This window comes from Euprymna scolopes, chromosome 2 (assembly GCF_053919585.1).
Source record: "Euprymna scolopes isolate OS-2025 chromosome 2, ASM5391958v1, whole genome shotgun sequence".
Taxonomy (NCBI): domain Eukaryota; kingdom Metazoa; phylum Mollusca; class Cephalopoda; order Sepiida; family Sepiolidae; genus Euprymna; species Euprymna scolopes.
Genome location: NC_136483.1, coordinates 129,541,062 through 129,568,695, shown reverse-complemented (window position 1 = coordinate 129,568,695; position 27,634 = coordinate 129,541,062). Strand labels below are relative to the sequence as shown.

General features: G+C 34.0%; 1 protein-coding gene across 6 annotated transcripts in view; it reads right to left on the bottom strand.

The window, feature by feature from the left end:
- Nucleotides 1-3,356: 3,356 nt before the first annotated feature.
- The window catches only part of LOC145296030 (uncharacterized), a 67,661-nt gene continuing 43,383 nt past the window's right edge, over nt 3,357-27,634 (bottom strand). For all 6 annotated transcript variants that reach the window (XM_080142085.1, XM_080142100.1, XM_080142119.1 and 3 more), the window contains exon 3: nt 3,357-8,033. In XM_080142085.1, coding sequence (XP_079998211.1) covers nt 4,593-7,970 — 3,378 coding nt within the window. In that variant the 5' untranslated portion in view covers nt 7,971-8,033 and the 3' untranslated portion in view covers nt 3,357-4,592. The remainder of the gene's footprint in view (nt 8,034-27,634) is intronic.

The following is a 27,634-nucleotide window of genomic DNA, read 5'->3' as shown; positions in this document are numbered from 1 at the left end:
TGTCCAGATTCTTAGAACGAGTTGGTGATATGGCAGTTAAAGAGATAGTAATGGGAAACAAGTGGATGAAGGCAGAGAGCTCCAAAAACTGTTCAATCCTGTACTGCCCAATTAACAATATTTCAGTTGTTGAAAAAGCCAGATTTATTTGTTTTTGAAATCATCTGAGCAGATATTGTATGTATTATAAATAAGCATGATCTGTAAAATCATATATATATATATATATATATATATATATATATATATATATATATACACCCACACATACTTAATGACCTGTGTCTTGACATTACCCTGGAAAATACATTTATTAAAAATGTCATGGCTAACCATGAACTATTTTATCTGCTGCAAACAAAGACAGCACAATGTTAATAGCAGATCCTCCAAGCAGAAGCAAGCAATCACTTATCTTGAGATTGCGTTCTGCTTGCCTACTTATTTTGCGAGTCAACTGAACTAATTCAAGAGGTGAAATATGTACCAGTCTGAAAGTGGTAAGGTAATAAATTAAAGATGTGATTTGTATGCATGTATGAAAATGCTATTCTTACCTGTATAAACATTTCAGAGTTTTTCTTTTTTCGCTGTGTTAGTGAAATACTGAAACACATTTGTACATGAAGATTTTGTACACTAGTTGTTTTTGTTTTTTTCGCCCCCACCCCCAATCACATACAAGAATTTGTATCACACAACTCGAATAAACCAAACAATTGCAACCATTTGAAATTAATTAAATGATCTGCCTTTAATATCTAAAGAAAAATATTTGTGCATCTACTATGAATACAAGCTAATAAATTGTTATTTCAACAGGTTTTCTCAGTGACCTTTGCTACGTACTTCATTGTCAAAAAAACAGAAAAGATAAAATACAGTGTAGTACATTTTAACATTAATTTGATATTGAAAATCAAAAACAGCAATAATCAAGACATTAAAATCGAGGGCAGAGTTAAGTGCTAAGTTACGGGCATGAAAAGTGTTGCATATTAAAATTAAGTTAGTATTATATATGAAATGTGAAGAAAAACACTTAAAGGAATATGCAAGTGCCCATATCCCTGATATAACTTTCCAAATAACATTTGTACAAATTAAAAAGCATTTAATGCTGCATTTTCATGAGTGCAATAACCCTGATCCTGACATTCTTTTGCTTCCATCTTCTGGACTTGCTTTTATTTTAGATATGTTTGTGCATCACTATGGAGGGTTTGCCACTGTTTTCAGTAGAATTTTCACCATGCATGTTGAATGAACAGTTGTTTAGGAGTCGTACAAAAGCCTCTGCCAAGATAGATTTCCAATCATCTAAATAATAAACTGGAATACACAATGAATTATTTTGAAAGACAAATTAGGTTGTAATAAAGATTGATTTCAAAAACAAACATTCATTGAGCTGATTATACCAGACAAAGATTTTTTAGTGCTAGTCTAGAATTCAACATAAACACAGAAAATTTTTATGTATTTGTCATGGAATTAAAAAGTCACAAATTGATCAAGTAATTTATTTTAACTAATAAAAAATCAAATTTTCTCATGAAGTAAGATGGTTGTGCCTGGATTGGTCATGTTTAATAAAGGAAGACAACGCGAGTCGAACTACAGAGATTTGAAAATTGTTCTTCTAATGGCTACAATATATTATTAATCGCTAATAAAATGATTTTACATATATATACTAGTGGGGATACCTGGCGTTCCCCGTGTGTTTAGAGGTGTGTGCTCAAAAGAATAAACGTAGTAATAACCCTGTTTAAATATTATATAAAAAAATCGTTGCCTGGGTGTTTGTGTCCGGAGGTGGGTAGGTAGGTAGGTAGGATCGAACCCGAAGCATTGAGGCGAAATTGAAAAATAAAGTGTGAAAAAACAAAAACAAAAAAAAAGGTGTGACATGTTAACCGCTCGGCCAGCAAGAAAGAGTATCTGAAACATGTTTGAATTTATTTAAGTAGAAACAAAATTGACAGGTGCCTACACTTAATGACTTAATGAGGGCAAATATTAGTAATAGAGTTAACTTTTACTGCGGGTCAGTTTTTGAAGGAGGTCAAATAGAAGTTATTGCGGGGCAGTTTTTTTGGGTTTGTTTACTCAATTTTGGCTGGTTTTGTTTCCCAAGATGTTGGGGGGGGGGGGGGGGCGACCAGCTCCCATAAAAAGGGGATTATCCAAATTGAATAGCAATTGTCTGATATAAGGAAAAACTCCGCATTGATCAAGCTGATTGCTTTCTGGACGTTTGCTGGGAACAATGCCAGCTTCGAATTAGTTTCGGTTTTATACGGAAAAGTCAAATCAACATGCAGCAATCAGGAAAAAATCTCGAAAATAGTGTGTAAAAGTTGGGCAAATTAAAGATAGACTTGACCCCCGTTCTTAAGTCGTAGATATTATGATTTAGACAGCATATAAAAAGTTTTAAGGAGTGAGTATGTACATCAAAGATTTTTCTGTATTTTTGTTTTTTTAATATGGTTGAAATCTGAATAAAAACTGACTTTTCAATTTATTCCTGATAGTTGGACACCATGGAACTATTATTACTAAGTGCCTTAGATATAACTCTCTGGCACAGATGGGCTTTGTTCAACGATTGCTTTCAAATCTTCACTGTCCAATGAGCGTCTTTTACCTTCAAGAATCATTATCACTAACTACCAAATTTCTGAAACCTTCGTAGTGTCTCATAACTTGTGAGCCTTTCTTGTCATGCTATGGCAGCCGTTTGGGAAACATTATGACTGATTTTGAACTCATGCAAAAAAAGAAAGTCAACATTTCTCTTTTTTGTCATCTTTGTTATTAAGGACATATATGCTTTAAAACTGAATTCTGAAAGAAATCACTGGAAATTTATTAAAGAGAATGCATCAATATCAAACTTAAACATTTTATTCATTTTATTTGGATTATTCACACTACTGTTCTCATCTGTGATACAGTGGTTAGAGTATTTGGAAAAATCAATTGTGAAAATGATATTCTCCTAAAGGTCGAAGGTTTGATTCTCAGTGTGGGTGACCGAAAAATACAATTGCCAATTATTTAGGACCTCTATCCAGTCATGGTTAATAGAACACGAGCAGTAAATAATTCCATCCAAATTCCTGAGTTCGACAAGATACACCTAAAGAAGGTTGGAGGTTACATTGACCGAAGCATTGTGAAAATGACACTCAAGATGAGAACAGTAGTCTGAAGAATCCAAATAATACAAATAACCAATTCTCATCTCAAAAATTCAGAAACTTAAAACATGTTAAAAGCTAATATTTTCCGAACAAACTGTAATTTTCAAAGAGAAATTATTTGGAAACACAAATATTGTAACATGATGAAATTCCATATCTATCGTTTTATTTTTCCTCAGGAGAAAAATAAAAAATAAAAAAAAAAAATTAGAAAAAAATGCAGGTTAGGGAACTGGGGGCTAAATGTGCGTGTGATATGAAAGATGATATACATTCCTTCAGTGTCTTATTGGTCAAAAAATAATAAACAAGATGGTTTGATAACTGATTTTGTGGTTGGGGCAGGGATACATAAAAGGATATCTTGAGAATTGATCATAAAAAAAGGAAAAAAAAAAAAAAAAGAGGACTGCAAATTTTATAAATGTACAGACTGCAGAAATCTTGAGTTGAATTCCGCTTTTCAGCAAACACCTGAGTTTCGCTTTTTAATAAACTTGTTTTACTCATTAGAACATGTACCATAGCAGGAAGGGGAGGGGAAAGAAAAACTTTTTTGTCAGTTTGATTAGGAGTCAATGAAGAGAAATACAAGTCTTTCCTTATAGTTTTGAAGAGGGTGGGGTGTTATATGTTATTTTTTTAAAACCATTTTCTTTTCTTCTTTTTTTTTTTTTAAGAACAATATGAACAAAATAATTGTTAATAATGATTACAGATACTGTGAATCTAAATGCAATAAACAAATCACATATAAATATATGTATCACATATACATATATATTCCTATGTGAAAATTATATATGCATGCATATGTTAAATTATATATATATATAAATATTTATAAAGATATTCACATATAAACATATATATATATATATGCATGACCATATATTCACAGAACATTTGCATGAACATATATATTTATATATACATGTGTTAATTTATATGTGTATATATGTATGTATGCACATGTGTGTAAAAATAAAATATTGAACCAAAACTGAAGTTAAAAACAAAAAAAATAAGGTTCTTTTGCTGCTGATTTACTCATCTTCTCAGTTTTAGAATGTTTTTTTTTTCTTCTTTCTTTTCTGGTCCGTACAGAAAGTTTCTTTTTCTTCTTTAATGTGGAAAGGGATTCTTTTACTAATATGGGAGAGAGAGAGAGAGAGAAAATTTTTTTAGTTCTATTTTGTTCTTTACTCTAAGTTTATTTTCTCTCTCCAAATTAAAGGTTTATAATTCTTTTTTGGCATTATTTAATAATTATGAATATTTTTAAAATTTTTATTTTTGTAAAAAAAAAAAAAAAAAAAAAAAATGATACAAGATTAATAATAATCTTCCCCTTTCCCTCCTTTAATCAAAATTAGCTATTCATTCTGAAGAATCCATTCTTATTTTGGTGTCCAATGTATTTCCTGACTCAGAGTCATACTTTGGGGACAGGACCACATCCTGTTTCCCTATACCCGATTCAGTCATTTTAATGTCCTTTGTGATTTTTTCAACATCATCCAGATTCTTCTTTTCATCCAAAGCTGCAGATTCTGTTTTTATTTCTTTCTCATCATTAAAATATCTATTTCCTTCATCACCGTCTTCATTGTCATCATCCTCACTATCACTAATGGAGATGGCTTCGCTCTTACTACTGTCATCCACGAGAAGTTTCCGTTTCTTTATTGCCAAGTCAACAGCCTCTGCTTTCCTTTTTCGCAGTTTCTCCACAGAACTACTAATGTTGAGCTCATTCTTAATCGGCGGATGTAGCCTGGCCTTTGTGTCGTTGATCCCAGATTTGATATCTTCTGAGTTGAGACGTCTCAATTTGATTGAGCATTTTTTCAAGTGTTTTTCCTCAACGTGCTTTATGAACTCTTGAATAAGAATCTCCTGCTTGCACACACTGCACGCCTTCACTGTTGGAATACTGATCTGACATTTGTGACTCCCCAGGGACCCTTCGCCCGGCAAGACCATGCCGCACTTTTTGCAAGCTTTGTGCACGAGAAGACAATGCTGAGTTAGTTCGGCATTGCTGGCAAAAGGAACTTTACAAAAAACACAGTAGTTTCCTTTCACTAACTGCGAAGCAGGTGAGCTGGTTGTTGCCTGACCCCCCTTGGTAACCATAGTGATCGGTGTGCCACTACTAGGTTTCTCCTCCGATTTAACTTTAGTATCGGAGGAATTATTAGCATTGGTACGCTTCACTAGTATACCGTGACTAGCGGCCATGTGGATCTCCGTCTCGGAACGACTTAGGCATACATTTCCACAAACGATGCAACGTTTCTGGTTCAAGAAGTCCTGCAGGTTCAGCTGATGAGTGTCAGTCATGTGGTTAAGCAGGTGAGACACAAGGCAGCCACACAGGATGCACACCTGCGAAAGAGAACCCTTGGCATAATGCTTTAGTGACACCCTGTGTTTCTGTAGACCCTGGCTCGTCCAGAACTTCTTATCACAAACATCACAGAAGAGCGGAGGAGACGGTTTCTCAAACATCAGAGCGGGCATCTCGACACGATGGGCATAAAAAAAGTGGATTCTCAGAGCATCGCGATCCTTCACATAGCCACCGCACAACTCGCAAATCTCAAATTCACTGACATCGCTGCTCGACTGGTTGTTTGAAGGAATCAGTTTCTGGCTCGCCAGAGATTTGGCCGTCATGACGTTTTGGCCCTTAATGGCTTGATGAATATTTAATAGCTCCTTGACTGGCAGCTGCCTTTTCAACAGATTTAAATTCCCCTTGTTCAGTGATTGGTTCATCATTAATTGGATACGGTTACTGTTCTGATTTGGTGGAGTGAACGGTTTTATTGGAACATTTGACTGTGCACTCTGTCTCGGGGGGGTTTGCAGTTGGATACGATTTGACTGTATCTGACTTCCAGGTATCTGCGGTTGGAGAACAGCAGTAACTTTGGGGTGGACCATGACTGGAATTCTTTGACTCTGATTACTCTGCATTACAGGCTTTGGTTGAATTGGGGAGATTTTATTAGCATTGAAATAATTGGTTGCAGCCTGCATCTGCTGGGCTTTGTTGGTTGCAGCCTGGAGTTTATACTGTGCCTGCTGGGCTTTTATGTGAGCCTGTTTGGCCTTGTGCAAGGCAATGGCCTTCAGAGCCTCTTCTTTTTCAGAAAGATAGAAAACACCATATAAGCTGTAATTAATATCTGTGTCAGGGGACGGTGAAAGATGAGTTTTTAGCTCAAAATTCTTTTCGCACTTGAATTTGTGCTGCGTGAGTTTACTCTTCGAGTTGTGCTCATACGGACAGAGTGGACACTGCCAAAACGATGGTTTATCCATGCTCCGTCCTTTTATGTTATGCTCAGCCTCCATGTGAAAGTTAAAGGCTGCATTGTTTCGAGTGTTGAAGATACAGTATGAACAGCAGAAGTCTTCTCGTTGATTGATGTGTGGATGTTCTCTATGCCAGAAGTGCACATTGACAGATTCGCTCACAAAGTTGCATAATTTACATTTCCTGTACCCAAGTTTCAAATGTCGCAGTTTCTCAGCAAGCTCCTTACAAGATGAACGCATCTTATCCAGCTGGGAACACTCAACACTGCTAAGTTTTCCTGCCTGTTGCTTTCGTGACTGGATATGGATTGCTTCGTGATAAACAGATTGCTTCACAATGTCCAAACCTAGGTTGTTTAAAAATGTGGCGAGAGGGCCAAGCTTCTCGTCAACCTTTTTTACCAATTCTGCTTTAGCCTTTGCCTTCAGGATCCGCTGAGCTTTTGTGGACATTGAGTGAAGCAAGGTTTCCTTTCGGATCGCCTCTATCATTTGCATGCTGGATTTCGGAGGTTTGATCTCTTCGTTAGTAAGGTTCATATTTGGGGGATATTGCATTTTTTGCATAACAGGCAATTTGGGAAAGTTCGTGACATTTTTATATGGTCTAAGTAATGAAAGAACAGGTGTACTAGGCTTGTTTACTGGTACAATAGATGGCACAGTCTTTTTAAGAACTTGCTGATTTGCTAACTTGGCAAGGAGTAGCGATGATTGCTGCTGAAGAGTATTTTCTGGCTTGTTCGATGCCAAATTTTGTACGAACCCAACATTCTGACTAGAACTTGCAGACTCTTCTGGTTTAGAGGTTTTATTTTCAAGACCATTTTCAATTTTTAGAGTTAAATCAGATTCTTTGGCGCTATCACCACCATTCTCAGCAGAATCGGATTCTTTGATGCTATCACCACCATTCTCAGCAGAATCGGATTCTTTGATGTCACCATCATTTGCAGCTTTCTCAACAGAATCAGATTCTTTAATGCTCTTACCATCAGTCTCAACTTTGTCAGGTATATCAGACTCTTTGGCACTGTCACCATAGTTATCCAGTTTGCCCGTGTTACAATTTTTCCTACTGTCAACATCAGCACCATCATTGTCATCTTCGTCGTCATCAGCAGAGTTATCTTCATCATTAGCATCCTCTTCAGATGACCGACGAAAAAGAAGATCCTTTAAATCTTCAGCATCTTGTTTATCAGTTAAGTCGTCTAAAGAATTGGGATTCTTTTCCTCACTTTTTTCGTTCTGAGAAATTCTCTTTTCTTTGGAATTTTTACTGTCCAGACTGCTGAAATTTTCCTCACCATCTAAAATTGTTTTTTCAAGGCCATTTTTCTTAGGAGAAACTTCGTCTGGTTTTTCCTTTTTGTCAGCCATCTTTTTCATTTCCTGGGTGTCGATTCTCATCTCTTGCTGGTCCATTCTGATGAAATTTTAATCAGTACAACTTCTTTGCATGCTGAGAAATATCAAAATTCCAACAGCCTGGAAATAAAAGAAATAAAAAAGATCATTAAGTAAAAAAACAGAAATGTTAGTAACCAATAAAAATGGGAGAGAGAGAGAGAGAGAGAGAGAGAGAGAGAGAGAGAGAGAGAGAGAGAATCAATTTCATAATCTAGAAAACACGTAATTGCCTAAAAAGTATCTCAATTTGGAAGGGTGATAATTTACAATAAGAGGAAGAGAAATAAAAAATTAAGAGAGGAAAAAAAAAAAAAAAATGTGTCAAACGTGGAAAAAAAACCCCAAAGCTATAGTGATTTTGACTATTAGAAATGTGTATATTGTCGATGAGAGAACTTTGATACGAGTATACATTTTGCTCATTAGGATTGAGCCAGCCTCAGCTGTTTTTGATGATCAACGAGGCACAACTTTGTGTTGCGCACACTTCAGATGCCACCATTTGCTGTGGCAAAGTGTGCTTGACATGCAGGTTCAGGAAGGCATCTTGCGGCAGGTAGCTGGTATACTATTACACCTACCCACCAGAGAAGTTTATTTGGGGGTGCATCCTTCCCAGTGAATTAAACGCACCTCCAGATGCCAACCTGAAAATTTCCATGATTTTACACACACACACATATATATATATATATATATATATATAAGGAGCAAGCAGAATTCCGCCTTTTCTGAAATATAAAAAAGCAGAGTTCCGCTAAAAAGAAATAAATACCTTGTTGATTTAGGGTAACTAACAGTGGAATGTAAAAAAAAAAAAATTGCAAATTAATTTACCATCAAAGTAAATGTTATTCATTTTAATAATAGAGGAAGAGGTGAAGATATTATTGAATAAGAAAAAAAAAGGATAGAGTCAGTACAGGAAAATTTTAAATGTGTTGGTTGTCAGTCACAGTGAGACGCAAGTGCCTATCACACAAGAATATGTAACAAAATTAAGTTTTTGTATCACTTTTACACTTGTTAATGAAGGGTTCATTTCTGAACACATTTGCAGTGGCATATTTGGAATCAGCATGTTGCTGGAGATTAAGCAATTAGAAGGTTTTTGTTCTATTATAATTTATGAAAACACCTGTTATTTTTTAAAAATGGCTATGACCAATTTAAAGATAAACTCAACATTTTTTTCAACTACTTTATTTCATGTAACAAAAAATAAAAAAGTAAATATAATAGATAATTTTATTTATTCATTTTTTTTCCCCCCAAATGTTTATTGGAGCACAATTTTAAAAACAGTCTTTAAATATTTTTTATTTTTGGAACTATTAAAAAATTAGTCAAAATAAACATTAAAAAATACATGCTATACATTCATAAAAGCAAATAAACATTAAAAAAATTTTTTCTTACATTTACTCAAATATTTTGTTTAAGAAAAATGATGGTACTTGCACATTTATGCTAGTGTGCTGAAATAACATTATTATTATTAGTCAATGCAGTGGAAGCACTTGGACTCACCACCTCCAAAGAAGGCAAGGGTGCAGCCCTCTGCTGGCAAGGTCATGCTCACAGTTTTCTGGGACTAGGATGGAGTAGTGATGACAGATTTCTTGGCAAAGGGTACCACAATTATAGGAGCCTATTATGCTTCACTTTTGAGGAAATTAAGGGAAGCTATCAAAATCAAGAGGCGGGGCAAAATCAGCAAAGGTACGCTCCTCCAGCATGACAACACTCCGGTCCACAACTCGCATGTCGCCAGATCAGAAGCATGGGCGTGTGGTTATGAAATCCTTCTCCATCTTCCCTACTCTCCTGACCTTGCACCCTCTGACTTTCACCTCTTCCCAGCCATGAAGTTGTTTTTGAAAGGAAAGCGTTTCCCAGATGATGCAGCCTTGATTTCTGAAGTCACGTCATGGTTGGAGGACCAACCTGGGGTGCTCTACAAAAACGGTCTCGAGAGCTGCATCAAACGATGGGAGAAATGCATAACTCTGGGTGGTTCCTATGTAGAGAAAGACTAATAACTATGCTAAGTTTCGTTGCTCTAGCGCTATGGGAAGTGGGTCAGGGTCATTACTTATTGCACGAATATTTTAAGAATAATTCTTTTTCTTTTTTGTTACTTTTTGTTTTTTGCAAGTGTTTACAAACTTTTGGGACAACCTAATAAAAAAAAAAATGTTCCTTTTATTTTGTAATGTTAATACTTATATTTTTTTTTTTTATTAATGTTATAAAAATTTAAACTTTGCTACATCATAGTTAGGTGGGGGTGGGAAAAAAAAAAAAAAAGAACACGCATCTTTCTTTGCCTTAAATTCTCTGAATGTTTTAGCACCCCAAATTATCGTATGTAAAAAAAAAAAAAAAACTAGTAAAATAGAGTTACTTCCCTTATGTGAATCCGCAATTCTTTCATATTTCCAATTAAAGTGTAGTATCAGTTCTGTACTTAGTCCAAGAGGATACTTTTATATGGATCAATTAAATATTAATACCTCCGATAGATCATTTTTGCAAGTTTTTAAGACCAGGGATGCTTTTTAAAAGTGTCATGCCACCTCTGAGAAAATTTCATTATTAAATTTGAAACAATGCTTTTACTGCCGCATCCAAAAGAATCCTTCAACATGACAAAATCATTTTGAAAAGATATTACATACACCAAACTGCTAAAATCAATCCTTTATTTTTATATTATAATTGCATATCGTTTCCATTTACTGTTTAGTATCAGCAAGTAGCAACAGCTATGAACAAACCAAAGATGATTTAATTTGAGAATGAATTTGAAAAATTGAACATATGAATATCAAAAATGTTCTACAGCTATTGTTATCAGAATATATAATTTAAATTATGTTTATATACAACTTTATTTTACAGAGAAAAAAGTAAAACAATATTTTTCTTGGCATTCAAGTATTTCTTCAGATAAATTATCAAAACTATTGTTTTGATAATTTATCTGGTTCACTAATATTGGATTTCTTTGAGAAACACTTTTTCTTAAAGAGTCTAAATACTTTTTCAAATTTTAATTCTAATCTCCAATTTAATTGCTTTAAAACATTTATTCTAACCATCTTAAAGATAAAAAATATGGCTATGGGAAGTTCCAAAGTGATTTTGAAGCCTTGAAACATTTTGAAAGAAATCATGGTGATAGGCAAAAATTATTTTTGAACTAAGAAAGGTTTCAAAATGTCTGAAATTTTTCACAAACCACAAAGTGGCGGTATTTTTTTAATCTTTAACAATGAAAATGAACAAAAAATTAATTTATCATTAACTTCAAAGTTCAAAAGTGATTTTTAAACCTTTAAACTGGCAAATATAAAAGTAATTCATATCTAGTTAGAATCAAGTTTCAAAGGCAAAACCTGAGTATTCTGATTCATTTGTGCTTCTAAACCAAATTCAAGAAGTTTGTCAAATTTAACTAATTTTTTTTTTATATTCGAGTCCATTAACTAATCAAACTCTAGCCCACCATCTTACAGCTGCTAAACTTCTGTCCGACCAACAGTATAGGTTTAGGCAAACGCATTCTACTGCAGATATCCTAACTGTAATCTCTAAACATATATAGCATGCACTGGATAAAACAGGGGAGGCTAAGGCAGTAGCCCAAGATATATCTAAGGCCTTGGACAGGGTATGGCACAATGGTCTTCTTATGAAAATCAGATCCTATGGTATTATTGGACATTGCCAAAACGATGGTTTATCCATGCTCCACCCTTTTATGTTATGCTCAGCCTCCATGTGAAAGTTAAAGGCTGCATTGTTGCGAGTGTTGAAGATACAGTATGAACAGCAGAAGTCTTCTCGTTGATAAACAGATTGCTTCACAATGCCCAAACTTAGGTTGTTTAAAAATGTGGTGAGAGGGCCAAGCTTCTCTTAACATAATTAAATCCTTCTTAAATAAAAGAAAAATCCAGGTTGTCCTTGATGTTTGCATGTCAAAACAATGATATAAATGTGCGTGTACTCTAGGGTTATAATCAGGATTCGGTTCTGGGGTTCGGGAAGGAGTGAGTCACTCTCTCGACAACAGCACGCTTCTGCCGTCTTCTTTTCCAATCGACCACACCTGGCTTCTTGCCACCAATGTCACACCGCACAATCCGAATGTCAGCAATACAAAATTCTTTTCAAGAGAAGATGTTCACGAACTCTTTCCTCTCTGCTCCCCCAGGGAATTTTTCCCTGCTTTTATAGCCTCCTATCTAGAAAAAAAAAGGAAAAGACAGGAAAAAAAAAAAAAGAAGCTTCTCTCATCATGCTCTGCCTTCCCAAGATGCCCTTCACGTATACAAATGCGCTGGCCATCTTTTCCTTCTTTCCCAAAGAGCGATACAGATACGCCCAGTACGTTTCTTTTTTTTTTTTTTAACCATATACACCACATGTACCTCAGAGGGTCGATCCTTGAGCCTTTATTATACTAGCATTACAAGCGTATGCTGTATTTTCGAGGACATCGGCAATATTACATACCTAATGTGCTTCAACAAGTCATATCTTTTTTATTTGTGGGTCAATTTTTAAAAGAATTACATTGCTGGAAAGAATAGAATAAGCATTCTAATGATGTTAATTTATTTTGATTTTATGCTCCAAGTTAAAAATGGGGGAAAAAAAAAACAAAACAAAAAAAAAAAAAAATGGTAAAAAATGAGAACAACAAAAAAGGAAACTTTTTTCAATGTTTACATTTTATACATTACGTTTGGATACACATGTACGGGGTCAAATTTGATTGGATATGGTTGAAATTTTACAGGCTAATATAAGCATAGAAGTCTATCTCTATTGGACTTTGATTTATATTTTTACGACCACAGGAAGCAAAGTTATGACCGAGCAAAGTTGACAAAGAATATTTCAAAATTGATAAGATAAATCGGCATATATCATCCATTTTCATATAGATAATTATTAATTGTGTGGAAATTTCTTTAAAATGTTATCTTATAAAAATTTAAATCTGCTAACGGGGAAAACGGCTCACTATGCGCTCAGCTGACTAAAGTCAGTGCATTAATGAGTTTCGTTTGTATTCTCTTAAAAATAAAAAAACTTTTCTGCTTTCAAAACGAAAGCAGAAAAATCAGTTTCATTTTTTATTCCGAGTTTATCAATTTAAAAAAATCATTTTCAAGTTTTTCAAATTTGATTTCCAAACAATACTATTTTGTTGTATTTAATGCTTTTAGTACGTTAAAAAACAACAAAATGTACTAAGCACATGTGTTTCTGTTATTATGCTATTTATAATTTCTTACTTAAGGTAGAATTGGTTTTTTTAATAGTAAAAAACAAACAAATATATAACAAATAAAAAGGTACTTGTGCACTTATACTACCATGCTGAAATAATAACATTATTTAGAAACTCATTCTCAACATGGGGAAGGAAAGGTGTTTTGTTAACTATTCTGTACTTTCACCTAACAATTAAATAAAAAAGATATCATGAAACTTGAATTTATTCTTAACTCCTTGTCAAGACTATGTTTTTGAATCTGTAAAACAAACGATTTTTTTTTTTTTAAATGAGGATAGCTAAATAACAACAATAATAATAATTAGGCAGTTTGATAAAGAATTTCATTGTGATGCATTTTGTAATTTTTTACCTTGTTTCCACCTTAACATTTAAGGTGATTATTTTTATAGGTTTTCAGGTGTGCTGAAAACGAATATCACATTTCAGTTTTCTGCAAATAAGTAGCTTTCTGGATATTAAGCAATGTCATTTCTTATGTTATTGCTGGTGGCCATCTTGATATGCACGTTTGTATATAGTTTCTTCGGGTTGCGCTCGTGCGTACCAAGATGGCCACCAGCAATAACATAAATATATCCAGAAAACTGTTAATTTGCAGAAAATTTAAATGCGATATTCGTTTCCAGCATACCCTAAAACCTATAAAAGTAATCCTTTTAAATGTTAAGGTAGAAACAAGGTAAAAAATTACCGTTTCATTTTTTTGTTTACATAATTGAATTTTCAGTAAAAAAAACAGAATAGAAATGACAAAAATTACCATCAATTGGTAAATATATAGTTGTTGCTTATTAGGATTCCTGGTATTCTGGTACTGTGAAAGTTACATCGAGGATTCATATAGAGTACGCTTTATGGTTGCATCTCAGAAAATGGGGGTATATTTTGGGCCAGATAGAGAGGATTTACAAAATTGAAAATTGGACTAGTCCAAAATGCATAAATCCTGGTCAACTATGGGAATTTCCATCTTTTACAGAAATGCAAAATCTATATGAAAAATTTTCGATTTATTTCTAAAATTAATTCATATCTACTCAATTTATTTTTCTTTGAGAGGAGTAGTAAATACCGGCTATGAATGCTCTTTAGGCATTCAATGGCTACACCCCAGATTAAGCTCTCCTTTAATGAGGAGGTAGGAAAATGCCTGCTCTCAATAAAGCTATATTTAAATACAACTATAATACTTAGTTTTGTTCATGAATAGACACCCACTGTATGATACCGTGCGTCATTTAAAAAAAATTGAAATTTATCTGAATTTATAATTCATGGCTTATGGTAAAGAGATACATGCATAATCAGAAAGAGCACACAATTTTACATAAGAGTGCCAAGTTTCATGAGAATAGCTTGAAAATAAATAAATGGTGGTGAAATTACCAAATTTTTTTGAAATGTTGAGGTCCATAATTTAGCCCACTTTTTCTTAAGAAAAATGTCCATGGAAAAGCCTAAATTTTGGCACTTAAAATTCTCATAATTTTTGAACTGCTGATGGTATTTGCATAATTCAAACAGTTTAAAGCATCTTTTACATAGCTCTTTTCATACAAGTTGATAAAATAACAATTACCTACATAAATGACGTCCCTGATAAAATTGTCTGAGATGACACTACACTCTATAATAGAGATGAAGGGAAAATGAATGAACATGTATCCAAGGCAATAACAGAAATGCTAGAGGAAGATCTTCAGTCAGTATTGGAATGAGGACAAAAATGGATGGTCACATTCAATGCTGCCAAGACTAAGCTTCTTTCCTTTAATAACAAGAAACCTGCTCGACCACTATTAGTGGCTAATGATACATTATCTGAAAGTACTTTATTTAGTTTTGTTTAATAGCATATCAACCCTTTTCAGGTTATTTAATGCCAAATCTAGTAGTTTAGAAAAAGGTATTTTATGTTTTTGAATATTTGTTCATAGGGATTAGGTTGTTTTGTAGAGAAAATTTGTTTTTGTTTAATTTTTGAAAAGTCTTGTTAGTCTCAAAAAGCAGTTGTTTTCAAAGATGTTCTTCACATTGTTGGATTTAAGATATTGTTTACTACCATTATCAATAGCTCTACATTCCACGAAAATGTGTTTCATGGTACAAGCTTTTTGACAGAATGGGTACTGTGGTTGTTGTTTCAGTACGTAGGAGTGTGTGAGTTTTGTATGACCAATATGAATTCTGGATATGACTTGCTCTTCTAGTAGTTGGTTTCCATTCTTCCAGAATGGGTTTAATTTGGTATAATTTGCTATTTGTGTTATTGTTCCATTGTTGTTGCCATTTTGCATAAAATTGTTGATTGATTTGGGGGTTAAAGTCAATATATGGAATGTTTATTGTTTCAGGGTTAGTGCTGATTTGGCTGCTAAGTCGGCGCTTTCATTTCCTTTTATTCCAATGTGACTTGGGATCCAGCATATAATTATTTCTTTGTGTTTAGATAAGGAGTCAATTCTGTTTAAGAGTTTAATGATTAGAGGGTTTTCGAGTTTTTTTGTTATTCAGTTATGTTAGTGAATCTGAGAGTCTAAGGAATTTCATGTTTATTTTGTTCTAAATTATTATTAGGGAGTTCATTTAATTTTATTATTACTTTGGGTTTTTTTGAGAATCCACAGTGGGGTTTCAGTCAGTATGCATTCTTGGATATTTTCTACAGCAATTTCTGATTCCTGTAGAATTGCTTCCATTCAAAGACTAAAGGGCTTTATGGCTTTTTTCTTTGCTTCAAATGACTCTTTATATTTCGGATTGAATGTAGCTTTGTATGCGGAATTACTTTGGTGTGCTTTTTAGTGTAGTATTGGGCACCCAGTTTGTGACTGCTTATTTCGTTAGCTTCTGTATGAAGACTTTAATGGGGATGTTCTAAAAACACCAAGTGCTAATCTCAGGCCTCCATGGCAGATTGGATCCAAAGTCTTTATGCAAGATGTTTTGGCTGATTGTTATGTGAAACTGCTGTAGTCTAATTTTGATCTAATTAAAGTTCTATATAACTTCATTAGTTTCTTGATCAGGCTTCCCCACTCTGTGTAAGCTATTACATGTAGTAGTTGGCATCTTTTACTGCAACTATTTCTCAGGTTTTTCAGCTGGAGGATGAATGTCAGTTTTTTTATCAAATATTAGTTCCAGAAATTTGTGTTCTTCTACGGTGGGGATTACTGTTCTCCCAAGTTTCAGTGTAGAGTTATTGTGAAGTTTTCTTTTGTGATAGAAATGAACGCATTTGGTTTTTAATTTGGAAAATCTATATCCATTTTCCATTTGTCTAATTTATTTAAGCATTATTGGAGTTTGTACTCAATGGTGTGTATATACTTGATCTGCAATACACCAGATCATCTACATATAAAGATTCCTCAACGCCAGGGTCCAAACATTTCACTATGCTGTTCATTTTTATATTAAATAGTCTCACAGTATACTACCTTGAGGAACTCCCTCCACTTGGTTTGTAGTGTCTGAGTAAACGGATCCAATGCGGGCCCTAAATTTGCGGTCCAATAAGAATCCTTTTATAAATTGTGGGAGTTTGCCCTTTAAATCTAGTTTATGTAAGTCTCATCATTCCATATTTCCATGTAGTAGCGTAGGTTTTCTCTAGGTCGAAAAAGATTGCTGATAGGTGCTCATTCATGATAAATGCTTCCTTTATAGCCGCTTCCAATCAAAGTGATCAGTTGTGTTCTTTTATTACGGAAACCCCATTGTAGGTTGGAAATAAGGTTGTTAGATTCTAGATAACAAATGAGTGTCGTTTACTATCCATTTCATTATTTTGCACAAACAGCTAATTAATGAGATTGGTCTGTAGTTTTGCAGGTTTGAGTCGTCTTTTCCTGGTTTTGGGATTACTATTATTGTAGTTTGTCGCCATAAGTCAGGGAATTTGCCTTCTGTCCATAATTTGTTGTAAATTCTTAATAGTAATTTTTAGTGTTGGGACGATTCCTAATTTTTATACGATTCCGATTCCAGAAAAATAATGATTAACGATTCCGATACCATGTATGATTCCAATTCCTAGGGAATTATTGTTTTGAAATATACCAGGTAGTTTTATACTTATGGTCTGATAGTTCCCAAATATGTTCCCTAACTTTGGAAGAGATATTTTATGTCTACACCGTCGTGTTTTGGATTAAATAAAATTATTATATAGTAAACTAAACGGAAAAATTAGCAAAATTTATTTTAGAGAAAATTTATTTTATTTAATTGGAATACAGAAAAAAAAACCCAAAGAAAATAGAATTTAACCTTCAGAGCAAAAACAAAACAAAAACAAGAAAATTAGAGAAATTAACACGATTCATTATTTTGGTCCTCATAATTAACAGATTTAATGAATTAAATAAAAAAAAATATAGCGGAAGAGAAAGAAAATATATACTAATTAAATATAAAAATGGTGAAAGCCAACATCCGCCTAAAAAAGTTAAAAAACTTTATTTTATTTTACAAAACCCAGAATGTGATTAGAATTTGGGACCCCATCGCTTTAGTAGGACCTTTTGGTGCCATTTTTACCTACTTATTCACTTGTGCCATTTTTACCGAGCACCACATTTTTGATACTGCGAGAAATACGAACCATGCTGAAATAATGTTATTATTGAAAAAGCTATTCTTTAACTGTTCTGCACTTTCACCTAACAATTTAATTCAACTTGGAAATCTCATCTAAAATATAACACGGTACGTACACTGCACAAGCACCAAAGTAAAATCCCAATTCTCGTCGAGTGGTTCCAATATGGGATCGGTTTGCTATAACGTTGTAACTAAAAACTAGCACCCCTTTCAAATGTCAAAATACTTTTGCTTGTTTTTTGTGAGATAATCTGGTAAGTGTCCAATCAATAATAATCCACTGTTCTGTTCGGTTTCTTACAGTTTTTCAAAATTGCAAAAAAAACAAACAGAAAAAAATATAGACGGGGTGATGCTCGTTCGGGTATACTCCAAAAATGTATCTAATTGGGTAAAAAAGTAACTTAGTTTGTCTTTAATAACATTTGCTTTTTTGTTTATTGTTTCACCCATTTTTTTGGCATTATTATTCTCAAAGATTATTCAAAAGAAACGTGAAGGTATTGTTCAATTATTATAAGAAACTATCTTATTTATTCAATAAATATATTTTTAGATTTGAAAATTAAAAAGTTATTAGAACTAGAATATAGTTGAAACCACAAAAACAATTTCTTAGTTATTTCATTTCATAATCAGCATATTCATTACAAGCACAGACTAGTTAAAATTAAATTAATTTTCAATTAATGAAACACATTTTGACTGTCTTTAAAATAGTTTAAAAGTATACACTTACATTTTTATCTTGGAAAATTTACACTGTCTTTTGTGTGTCTTGTCAGTAGCTGAGAAACGTGAAAACTTAAATTGTCAAATGATATGAAAGATACCAATTAGCAGAAATAATTTCTGCCGTATAGACACATGACGCCAATACGTGTTTTTGCATAAAGGTGTGAAAACTTTTGAATTCACTAATCCCCTTATTTTTTCACACTTTGTTACCATTGGCTTGCCAATGCTGGCTAGGTGCCCCCCCCCCCCGGATATATATATATATATATATATATATATATATATATCTCGTTTCTTTCTCATTTTTCCACAGTTAAAAAAATGAAATGTCATCAAATGATTTCAAAAGTACAAAAGTTTTCAATAAAATCGGCAAAAGATTTTCCAATGACTAATTTTTTTAAGAGTTTATAATATTCTAAAAAAAAGATTTTAAATTAAAACTTAAAAATTCCATAATATATAATAAATAAATTCTATTTCCGACTATTTTCGCACCTAAGCTTGGCTGAAAAAATTTGGGAGGGGGGGGGGGGGATTGTCACGCCTCTATGGCTGTCACCCGGGGCTGACCCCCCCCCCCAGCTATGCTAGTGGGTATGAGCCCCTGAACACTCAGACTATTTTCGCCCATTTTACAGCTTTCGTTAAGGTACGCTCGAGTGCACACTAAGGCTATGCGTGTGCCATATGTGCACCCACACTCGTATTAAAGTGACATAAGCGTAGTAATCTTTCGCGGACAATTTAAAATTAGATGGAAATTAATTTTTAAAAATTGCGGATAATTTTGGAAAGGCAATTGTTTTTTTTGTTTTTTTGTAAATGTTGATAATACACTACCACAGGACTTGCCTTTAAAATCTTAATTTTCATATAATTTCGGGTGTGTTATAAACAAATATTGCATTCAAAATTGGGTCCGGCAAATAGTTTTTAAAATATGTAAGGAAGCATCTAACACGTGTTTTTGTTTGTTTATAAAGTTCATGGTGTTTTTTTTTTGGGGGGGGGGGGTAGGTACAAAAAACATAGGCCCCATGTCTTTTTTAGAATAAGTTTTTTTTATTTTTTCGGGATAAAAAGAAAATTCGAAATAGGTATTTTATAAAAAGTTACTCGAGAATGGGGTGGCGTTTTCAGCACACCTAAATCTACTTTAAAAAATATATTTTTCTATACGAACGTGAGACGAGCCCTAAAGTAAAATAATACCAAAAATGTTATCTAATCTAAATTAAAACCAATATTTTATTTATTTATTTTTTTTTTTTTGGGGGGGGGGGGGGGTCTGCAAAGAAGTTCCAAAAAATATATCTAATTGCTTCATGAGCTGAATATTTTAATAGAATGTAAATTAAAAAAAAACAAAAATATTTGAAAATTGACTTACCCAGTAGTAGCTTAAATTAAATATAAAGCTGTAAGAGATAGCAAAATAATTTTTGTTTTTTCATTTTCTGAAGACCTTAACCACAAACCACCACTTAGCATGTGTAGTTCTAATGTTATTCCAATGATATTCTTTTTGAAACTTCAAAAGAAGCCGACTACTGTCAAAATTTTGCAAAATAATACGTGATCAATTTTATTTTAGAGATATTTCTTTCAAAAGCCTTCTTTTAAAAAAAAGAAAAAAAAGTATATTGTGCTATTAAACCTTTTACTGTTTAAATAATTTGACTTTGCTCGTTTTATTTTAAGAAAATATGAGTTGAAAAAGCATTTTCATTCACTATTAGAAGATTTGTCAGTAAAAAAAAAAACAGTCGCCAAAAAGATAAGCGTTTTTTTAAATTTTATTTTTTACTCGCACTGTAGATCCCTGCATACTTCTTTTCAAGTTAACTCTTTTGTAGTTTTGATTACAATAGATCTGAATGAATGAATCTTGTAAGGGAGGGGGCACTAAGCATTGCCCTGTTAATAATGAATTTCTTTGGTTTCTTTTTATAACATGCTACATTTCTCTCTTGCAGTTAGAAATATCAGGGATTTTTTCCCTTTTTTTCAACATCAGACTAAAAGAATCGTAATAAAGGAATCGGAAAATTAAGGTATTTTTTAACGATGCGATTCCGATACCTCCCAAAATACACGATTCTTACGATTAACGATTCCGATTAATCGTCCCACCACTAGTAATTTTATTGATTCGTTAGCAAGTTGTCATAAGAATTCATAATGGATTTTGTCTGGTTTTACGGCTGTGTTGTGGGATCTTTTAATAGAATCTTTTACTTCAGTTAATGTAAGCAGTTTAGTGCAAGCTAGGTTTTTCGATTTCATGTTTAGTTTGTACTGTTCGGCATTTTGTTTAATTGTTATAAATTTTTTGTTATGGTTTTGAATAAATGAGTTTTAGGAAAAAGTTTCAGCTAATAAGTTTGCTGTGTTCTTTTTATCAGTTACTCTGGAGTTATTTTTAAGGAAATGTTTAATTGGTGTTGATTGATGTTTACCTGAAAAAAAAAAAAAAAAAAAAAATTTTTTTTTTTTTTTAAATCATTAAATATTGCTCTTGGTTCCGTGAAGGAATTCAATTTGCTGACAATTTTTCCAGCATTCTTTTTTAGCTGCCTTTGTTACTCTACGAGCTTTAGCTCTGTTTAATTTGTATTCCATCAGATTTGTAATTGTGGGCTGCTTCTGAAATTTCCTCAGAGCCGCTTTTCGCAATTTGACGGATTCCCGACATTTATCGCTGAACCAGATGCTAAGGTTTTAGAAATGGATTCATTTGAAATTCTAATAATGTTTCTGTAAAAAAATTTACTGTGACATTTGATTCTATATGATTCAACCTATACCTATATTTTTCTTTGTATTTGGCCTTATTTAGCTTCCACCGGGGAAGTTTTTCACTGTTAAATTTTGGGCTTTCTATCAATATTGGCAAATGGTTGCTGCAAAAAGTGTCGTCATGTACTTTCCAATTAAAGTCCATATACAGTGATGAGTCACATAAGCTTAGGTTGATGGCTGAATGATTTCTGCCAGATGTGTTGATGTGTGTAGGTGTACCATCATTGAGGAAGCATATATCATTTTCATTGATAAACTCTTCCAATGTTTTGCCCTTTTTATTAGCGTCTTTACATCCCCATAGGATGTTATGACTATTGAAGTTTCCTAATAGGATGTAAGGTTTAGGTAATTGTTCAATTTGTTTTTATCTAGGTCATCATTTGATGGGATATATAGAGAGCATAATTTCATTGTTTTATGTAGGATGATGTTAATGGCAATTGCTTGTTTGTTGTGTGTATTTTGCTGTGGGGTATATCGTTTCTGATTAGAATAGTTACTCCCTCGGAGGCTCTGCCCCCAGAGTTATGAGTGTAATTAAATATTTGGTAGTTCTTTATATTGATGTTATCTTGTTTCAGGAAGGTTTTTTGAAAGCAGATTATGGCTGGGTTGAAAAGTGAAATAAGAATAAGGAGTTTGGTATTGTTTGATTTTAGTCCATGACAATTCCATTTTATGATTTGCGTTTTTTATATTTCTATCCATGAATTGGTTATTATTCCTCTGGATATTTTGTTGCTTCTATTATCTTTCTTGCTTCTGGGAAGGTCTTGTAGGTGCTTGCAAATGTTCATCCACTTCCATTTTTTTGTATTATTTTAGGTTTTTAGTTTTGTACTTCATTTGATGTTATTTCTGGTTTGGATCTAGATTGGAAGTGTTGGCGAGATTTTTCCATCTTCAGGCGTTTTGGTTTGTTTTTATTTGGGCTTCTTGATTTTCTTTGACGTGAGTATCTTTCTTGGCTCTTGGTTTCAATTAGTTCAAATTTGTTTACATCCTCAACCAGCACCATTTCTGTTTTCTGTTTGTTATGCTGATTTTTATTAGGAGGTTTTGTTTTGGTGAGTGAAAGATCCTGGGGTTTGGTAGTAGTATTGGATAAGTTTGGCGTTTGCTGTTTTGTTTGGTTTATAGTATTTTCAGTTTTATCATTTTGGGATTGGGGATTTTCCTTTAGGTCCCATTTAGTTAATCTACTTAAATTTTCCTATAATGTTTCTACTAGTAATCTTAATTCTTTCATCAATTCAATCAGATTGTGTTGTTTCTTGTCTTGAAATTGAGTTATTTGTCATCTTAGCTATTGTTTGCATACGTTAGTAAATCTGATGTGCTCTCAACTAACCTTCTGGCTTCTGGGCATGATAGATTTTTGGTATGTTTCACTGTAGTTATTTGTTTTTCCTTCTTCCAAACTCCATAGTCTTTTGAGTCAGCTGCGTGTTTTTGTTTACAGTTTGTGCATTTTAATGGCATTTCGCAATTAATGTATTCTCCAATTTCGCTACAGTTTTCACATGTTGGTGGTCTGGTGCATCGGTCTGTGATGGCCAAATTTATAACAGTTGTGACATTGCAAAGGGTTTGGTATATAAACTTCTATTTTATCTATTAAATAATCGATTTTTATTTCAGTAGGAGGTTTGGGGTGTTGAAGCTTAGGATGTAGGTGTTCGCTGGAATCATTTGGTTGTTTTTTTTAATTGTCCCTCTTTGGACATTTATGATGCCTTGTTCCTTTAAGTTACTTTTAATTTTATCTGGCAAACAAAGTGCGAGTTTTGGGCTTTTTATCACACCCTTTGGAGTTCAAGGTGGTGTTAGGGTAAGCTTTTATTTTAAGGTTGCGGATTTTGTTTTGGTTTAAGAGTGTAGTTGATGAAAGTTTAGATACTTCTACAGAGTAACCAGGATATAAGAAACCAGAATATAAGAAAAACAGAGAGATTTTCTCTGGTCTCGAATTAGAGCTTGTATTAATGTACAGTGTAACCCAGATATAAGATAGCTGTAAGCCTTCTGATACTTATGCTCTATCTCTTGTTTGTGATTAAGATTCAGATAATTTTCAGAGGTGTCTAATGGTTTATTTTGTCTGAAGTAGGTTGGTTTTAAGTAAGTAAGTATTAGGGCTTGGTGTAACTGGTTGATTGGTCAAATCAAGCCTCACCGACTGCCCGTCTAGCCAAAGTAATGTGCGGTGCCTAAACTGCTATGCACCCAGGTCTAGGACAGCTCAATCACCAGGATCATGTTCTAAAGCATTACGGGTAGCAACCCACGGCTAACTGGTTACCCCATTGAGGGATTTTTACTCTCTGCAAGGGGGCAGTCGGCTTATTCTGGTACCCTATAGACACGGCAAAGAACAAAAAAAAAAGTTAAGTTTTATTTGTGGACTATTATCCTCATCTTTTTCTTAGTTGTTTCATGTTTCGGCGAACTATTCCTCTGGCCTTCGTCAGGTGGTAACCGCGACGGATAGGAACTCTGAATCTTGTGACTGCATTCACTGCCTTCAGTAGTTGTTGTTGTTGTTGTCTCACCACGTGTTTGGCCAAGTAAGCCTCTGGTCGGCTTTGGGTAGAATTGAAACCGCTATCTTCAGACAATTCTCACCTGGAGCTGTAGAGATTCAACGTCTATCAACTGCACCACGGGCCTCGTGTAAAGTAAACAGACATCTTGCTGCTTAACCCCCTACATAGTACCCCTACCAAATATTTTCCAGATAGTAGCCCTCTACATCGGTGGCACTGTGCCTTGTTTGGGATGAAAATGCAAAAAAAAAAAAAAAAAAAAAAAAATTTTTGACAAACTTGTACCTTTTGATCACTTTTTCTTTGTTAGTTGATTCTTGTAAAATTTCATACTCATTTGCATATGGGTTTGCATATTCAAATGTAATTTTATGTTTAAAAATTTAAGCCAAAACATTTTCCTAATCAGCCATTAATGACAGTAACCCTTCCCTCCTTAAATTAGAAATCTTGAAATAGAATTATGTAGAATTTATAATTTATGCAATCATCTCATCATCTCTGTCGTCTTTCAGGATGTTTCACCACCGAATCTACATGACTTCTCCAGTTCTCTCGATCTCGCATGACAGTTTGCAGGTCCCGAACACTTTCCAATTCTCTGTCCTGTAGCAGGTTGTCAATGTAAGTCATTCTTCTTCTACCACAGTTTGGGTGTCCATCTGTTGGTATCCAGAAAACTAGCTTGCTGTGTCTCATGCACTGACTGGCTACTCCTATCCTTCTCTGCTGTACTTTCAGTGATACTGGTGGTAGGTCACCATAAAGCTGTTGGTTTGTTGCGTGGCTCCTCCATGATGTATTGAGGGCCATCCTGAGCATCCGTGTGTCATCCAATCTCTTCTTCAGCACATTTGTAAGAGTCCATGCCTCAGCACCATAGAGAAGGACTGTGGCAACAAAGAGTCTTTTAACTTTTCTGAGAGTGGACAATCATATCTTGCTCAACTTGTGACATGCACTCCATGCTAGTGCTTTTCTTACTTCAAAATCTTTTTTCAGTGCTCTCTGACCATGCTACAAGTACTTAAGTTTTCGACAACCTTAAGCAGAGTCCCATCAAGTGCTTTTACTGCAATTGAGTCAACATAATTTATGCAAAATATTTGGGAAAACTTGTAATGTATTTAAAACAATCCTAGTATTAAAATTTCAGTTCCTTGTACATAAATTATAATTCAATTTTTTTTTTAAAAGATACAGGACATGTTTTTAGGTTACTGCAGCAGATTCGTGTGCTGTTAATACAGATTATTTAGAGATCATTAAGTTTTTCAATGCAATATTCTGATTCTTTGTGAAAACTACACTTATGACCAATTTTATTGTCTAATTTATTGTTTTAACAAAGATATGTTTTACTAAAACAATAGTGTCAAAAATGTGACAAAATGCATATCTGTGCGAGATATGGAAATAGTTGTAACTTTATCTTTAGTCAAATTTTAAGAAATGTAAGATTCTTCCAGAAATAATAAAGCTCTCTGTATGCAATTGTTGAACAGTTTAAGTATTTCAATTTTTTCATGTGCATTTTATATTTTGTGGTTTATTAACTTTATACAAACACACAAACTGTTAAAAAATTCAAAATGAGGTTTACGAGTTTTTACATAGGATTTTTTAAAAATCCTGTTTAATTTTCTCTTATTTTATTTTTGATATCAATAAATATTTGCTTAATAGAATAACAAAAAAAAAAAAAATGTATCTATTTGTCATTGTTGCAGCATTCACTCTGGGGTCGGCTCGTTCTAACAAGTTCATCATGTCCCAAACACTGACTGACCAAGCACAGCGATCTAAGGCTGCTTCAGTTATTGAGTGCAAGCCATTTGCAGTTCCAACGATAGACCCTGTAAAGGTGAGGGCCCAGAATCAGTTCATCATCCTCCTTCACTGTTCTGAGTCAGGTTTTTTCCAGCCTAGTGCTGAATCAAGGACTTAACTGATGAAGTCATCTAGGTGTTGTTGAAGGATGTGGCCAAACTAACGAAAGCATCTGTCAAGGAGAGATTTTTGGAGGGAGTGGATCTTGCAGTGAGTGTGAATTGTACTGTTGGGGATAAACTGTTGCCCTCTAGTTTGCATAGGTCACTTGTCTGTATAGGCCAAGTCTCACAGCCATAAACGGGAATGGTGCAGACGAGGGCCTGATAAAGCTGACTTTGGTATTCAGTTTAATTTCTTTTCAAGACCAGCGTGACTTTATTTGTGGATCCATCGATCCAACACCACCACCAGGCTGGAAGAAATGTTGCGGTGGCCAACTCAAAACATGGCTTGAAGTTGACATCCTCTTGGCCTGTTGTGATGACGGAGTCAAAATATTTGAACTGATTAACCTCTTCAAGGGTTTCTGTGTTAAGAATAATCAGTTTTTTTATTTAGAAGATCTGCCATCTGTAACTTTATCTTATTGTCAATTTTTGAAGTGTAAGATTGCATCTTGTCAATGGATGATTGAAGGTCAGCAAAGCTTTCATCCAATATGGTAACATCATCAACATAGTTGAGATCCGATATAGTCGTTGAGACCACGACTTACACTAGTTGGTCAAGGCGTTCGATGTGATCCAGTTGATGATGTAATTGAAGAGCATGGACAAGAAAACGCATCCTTGTTGGATGTCAAAAAAAGCATAACTCTTGATTATACACACAGACTTTAGGTGCGGGTGGCGAGATTAGGTTGAGCAATTTAGTATTTGTTAAAGTTACGCATAGGCGAGAAATACAGACATAATATCTTGCTTGATAGTTTTATTAAGAAATGATGAACCGTTTCTTGAAAGTAGCAGTGATTATGTCCACAATGTATTGTAGATATAATTGCTGCAGAAAGGCATGTGAAGCTTCCTCCCAGTGCACCATGATGAGTCCCCAACTAGAGCAAGCAATTAATAGATTTAATTGAAAAATGTGCGATTTCATTGATTTCAATGACAATAAAAATGTGAATTAGCATGAAACATTTGTTGATCATCATCTAATTCTGGGCAACGTCGGGTCTCTCTGCTAGTTTAATATAAAATGATTCTTCATTTCCAGGCTTATACGGCAGTTGACTAAAACATTTTTGCTATGAAAGATAAATTCTGGATTAAAAAAACTACTACTAGCCCTAGGTCTGAGTGGTGTGCACCCAATAAAATCATTTATTTAATCTGACTACTAACTCCAAGTTCGAGTGGCAAGTAGCACCACTCAAAAAAATTTCCCCCATAACACTATCTAATAGAAAAAAAAAAATCTGGACTGGATTCTTGGCAGCATTTGAACATTCTCAGCTCAGACCCGTTCAGTCCGGTTCTCTAAAACTCAACTCACTTTGTAATCATTAACTTCCACATTTTCTCATTCCCCTACCTAGTGTCGAGGTAAATCACGTCATTTTTTTTTTGTGCTTTCCCCTCAAGGATTCGGGTTCGAGCCTACCTCTCACCCCAAACTTTTTTTTTTTTTTCAAACACTCGAGCACCCATGATGTTTCAAATGTAATAACCCTGTTTAAATAAACGATGTTAAAACTTCTTAAAAATAAAAACACATCGAATGTGATGGAAGCTCTAATGTTCCTGAAGAAGCCCCATTTCTAAGGAGTACCTGACAAAGACAGATACTACCTCCCTGCCCTGTATGTAATCATGAGATTAAGGAGG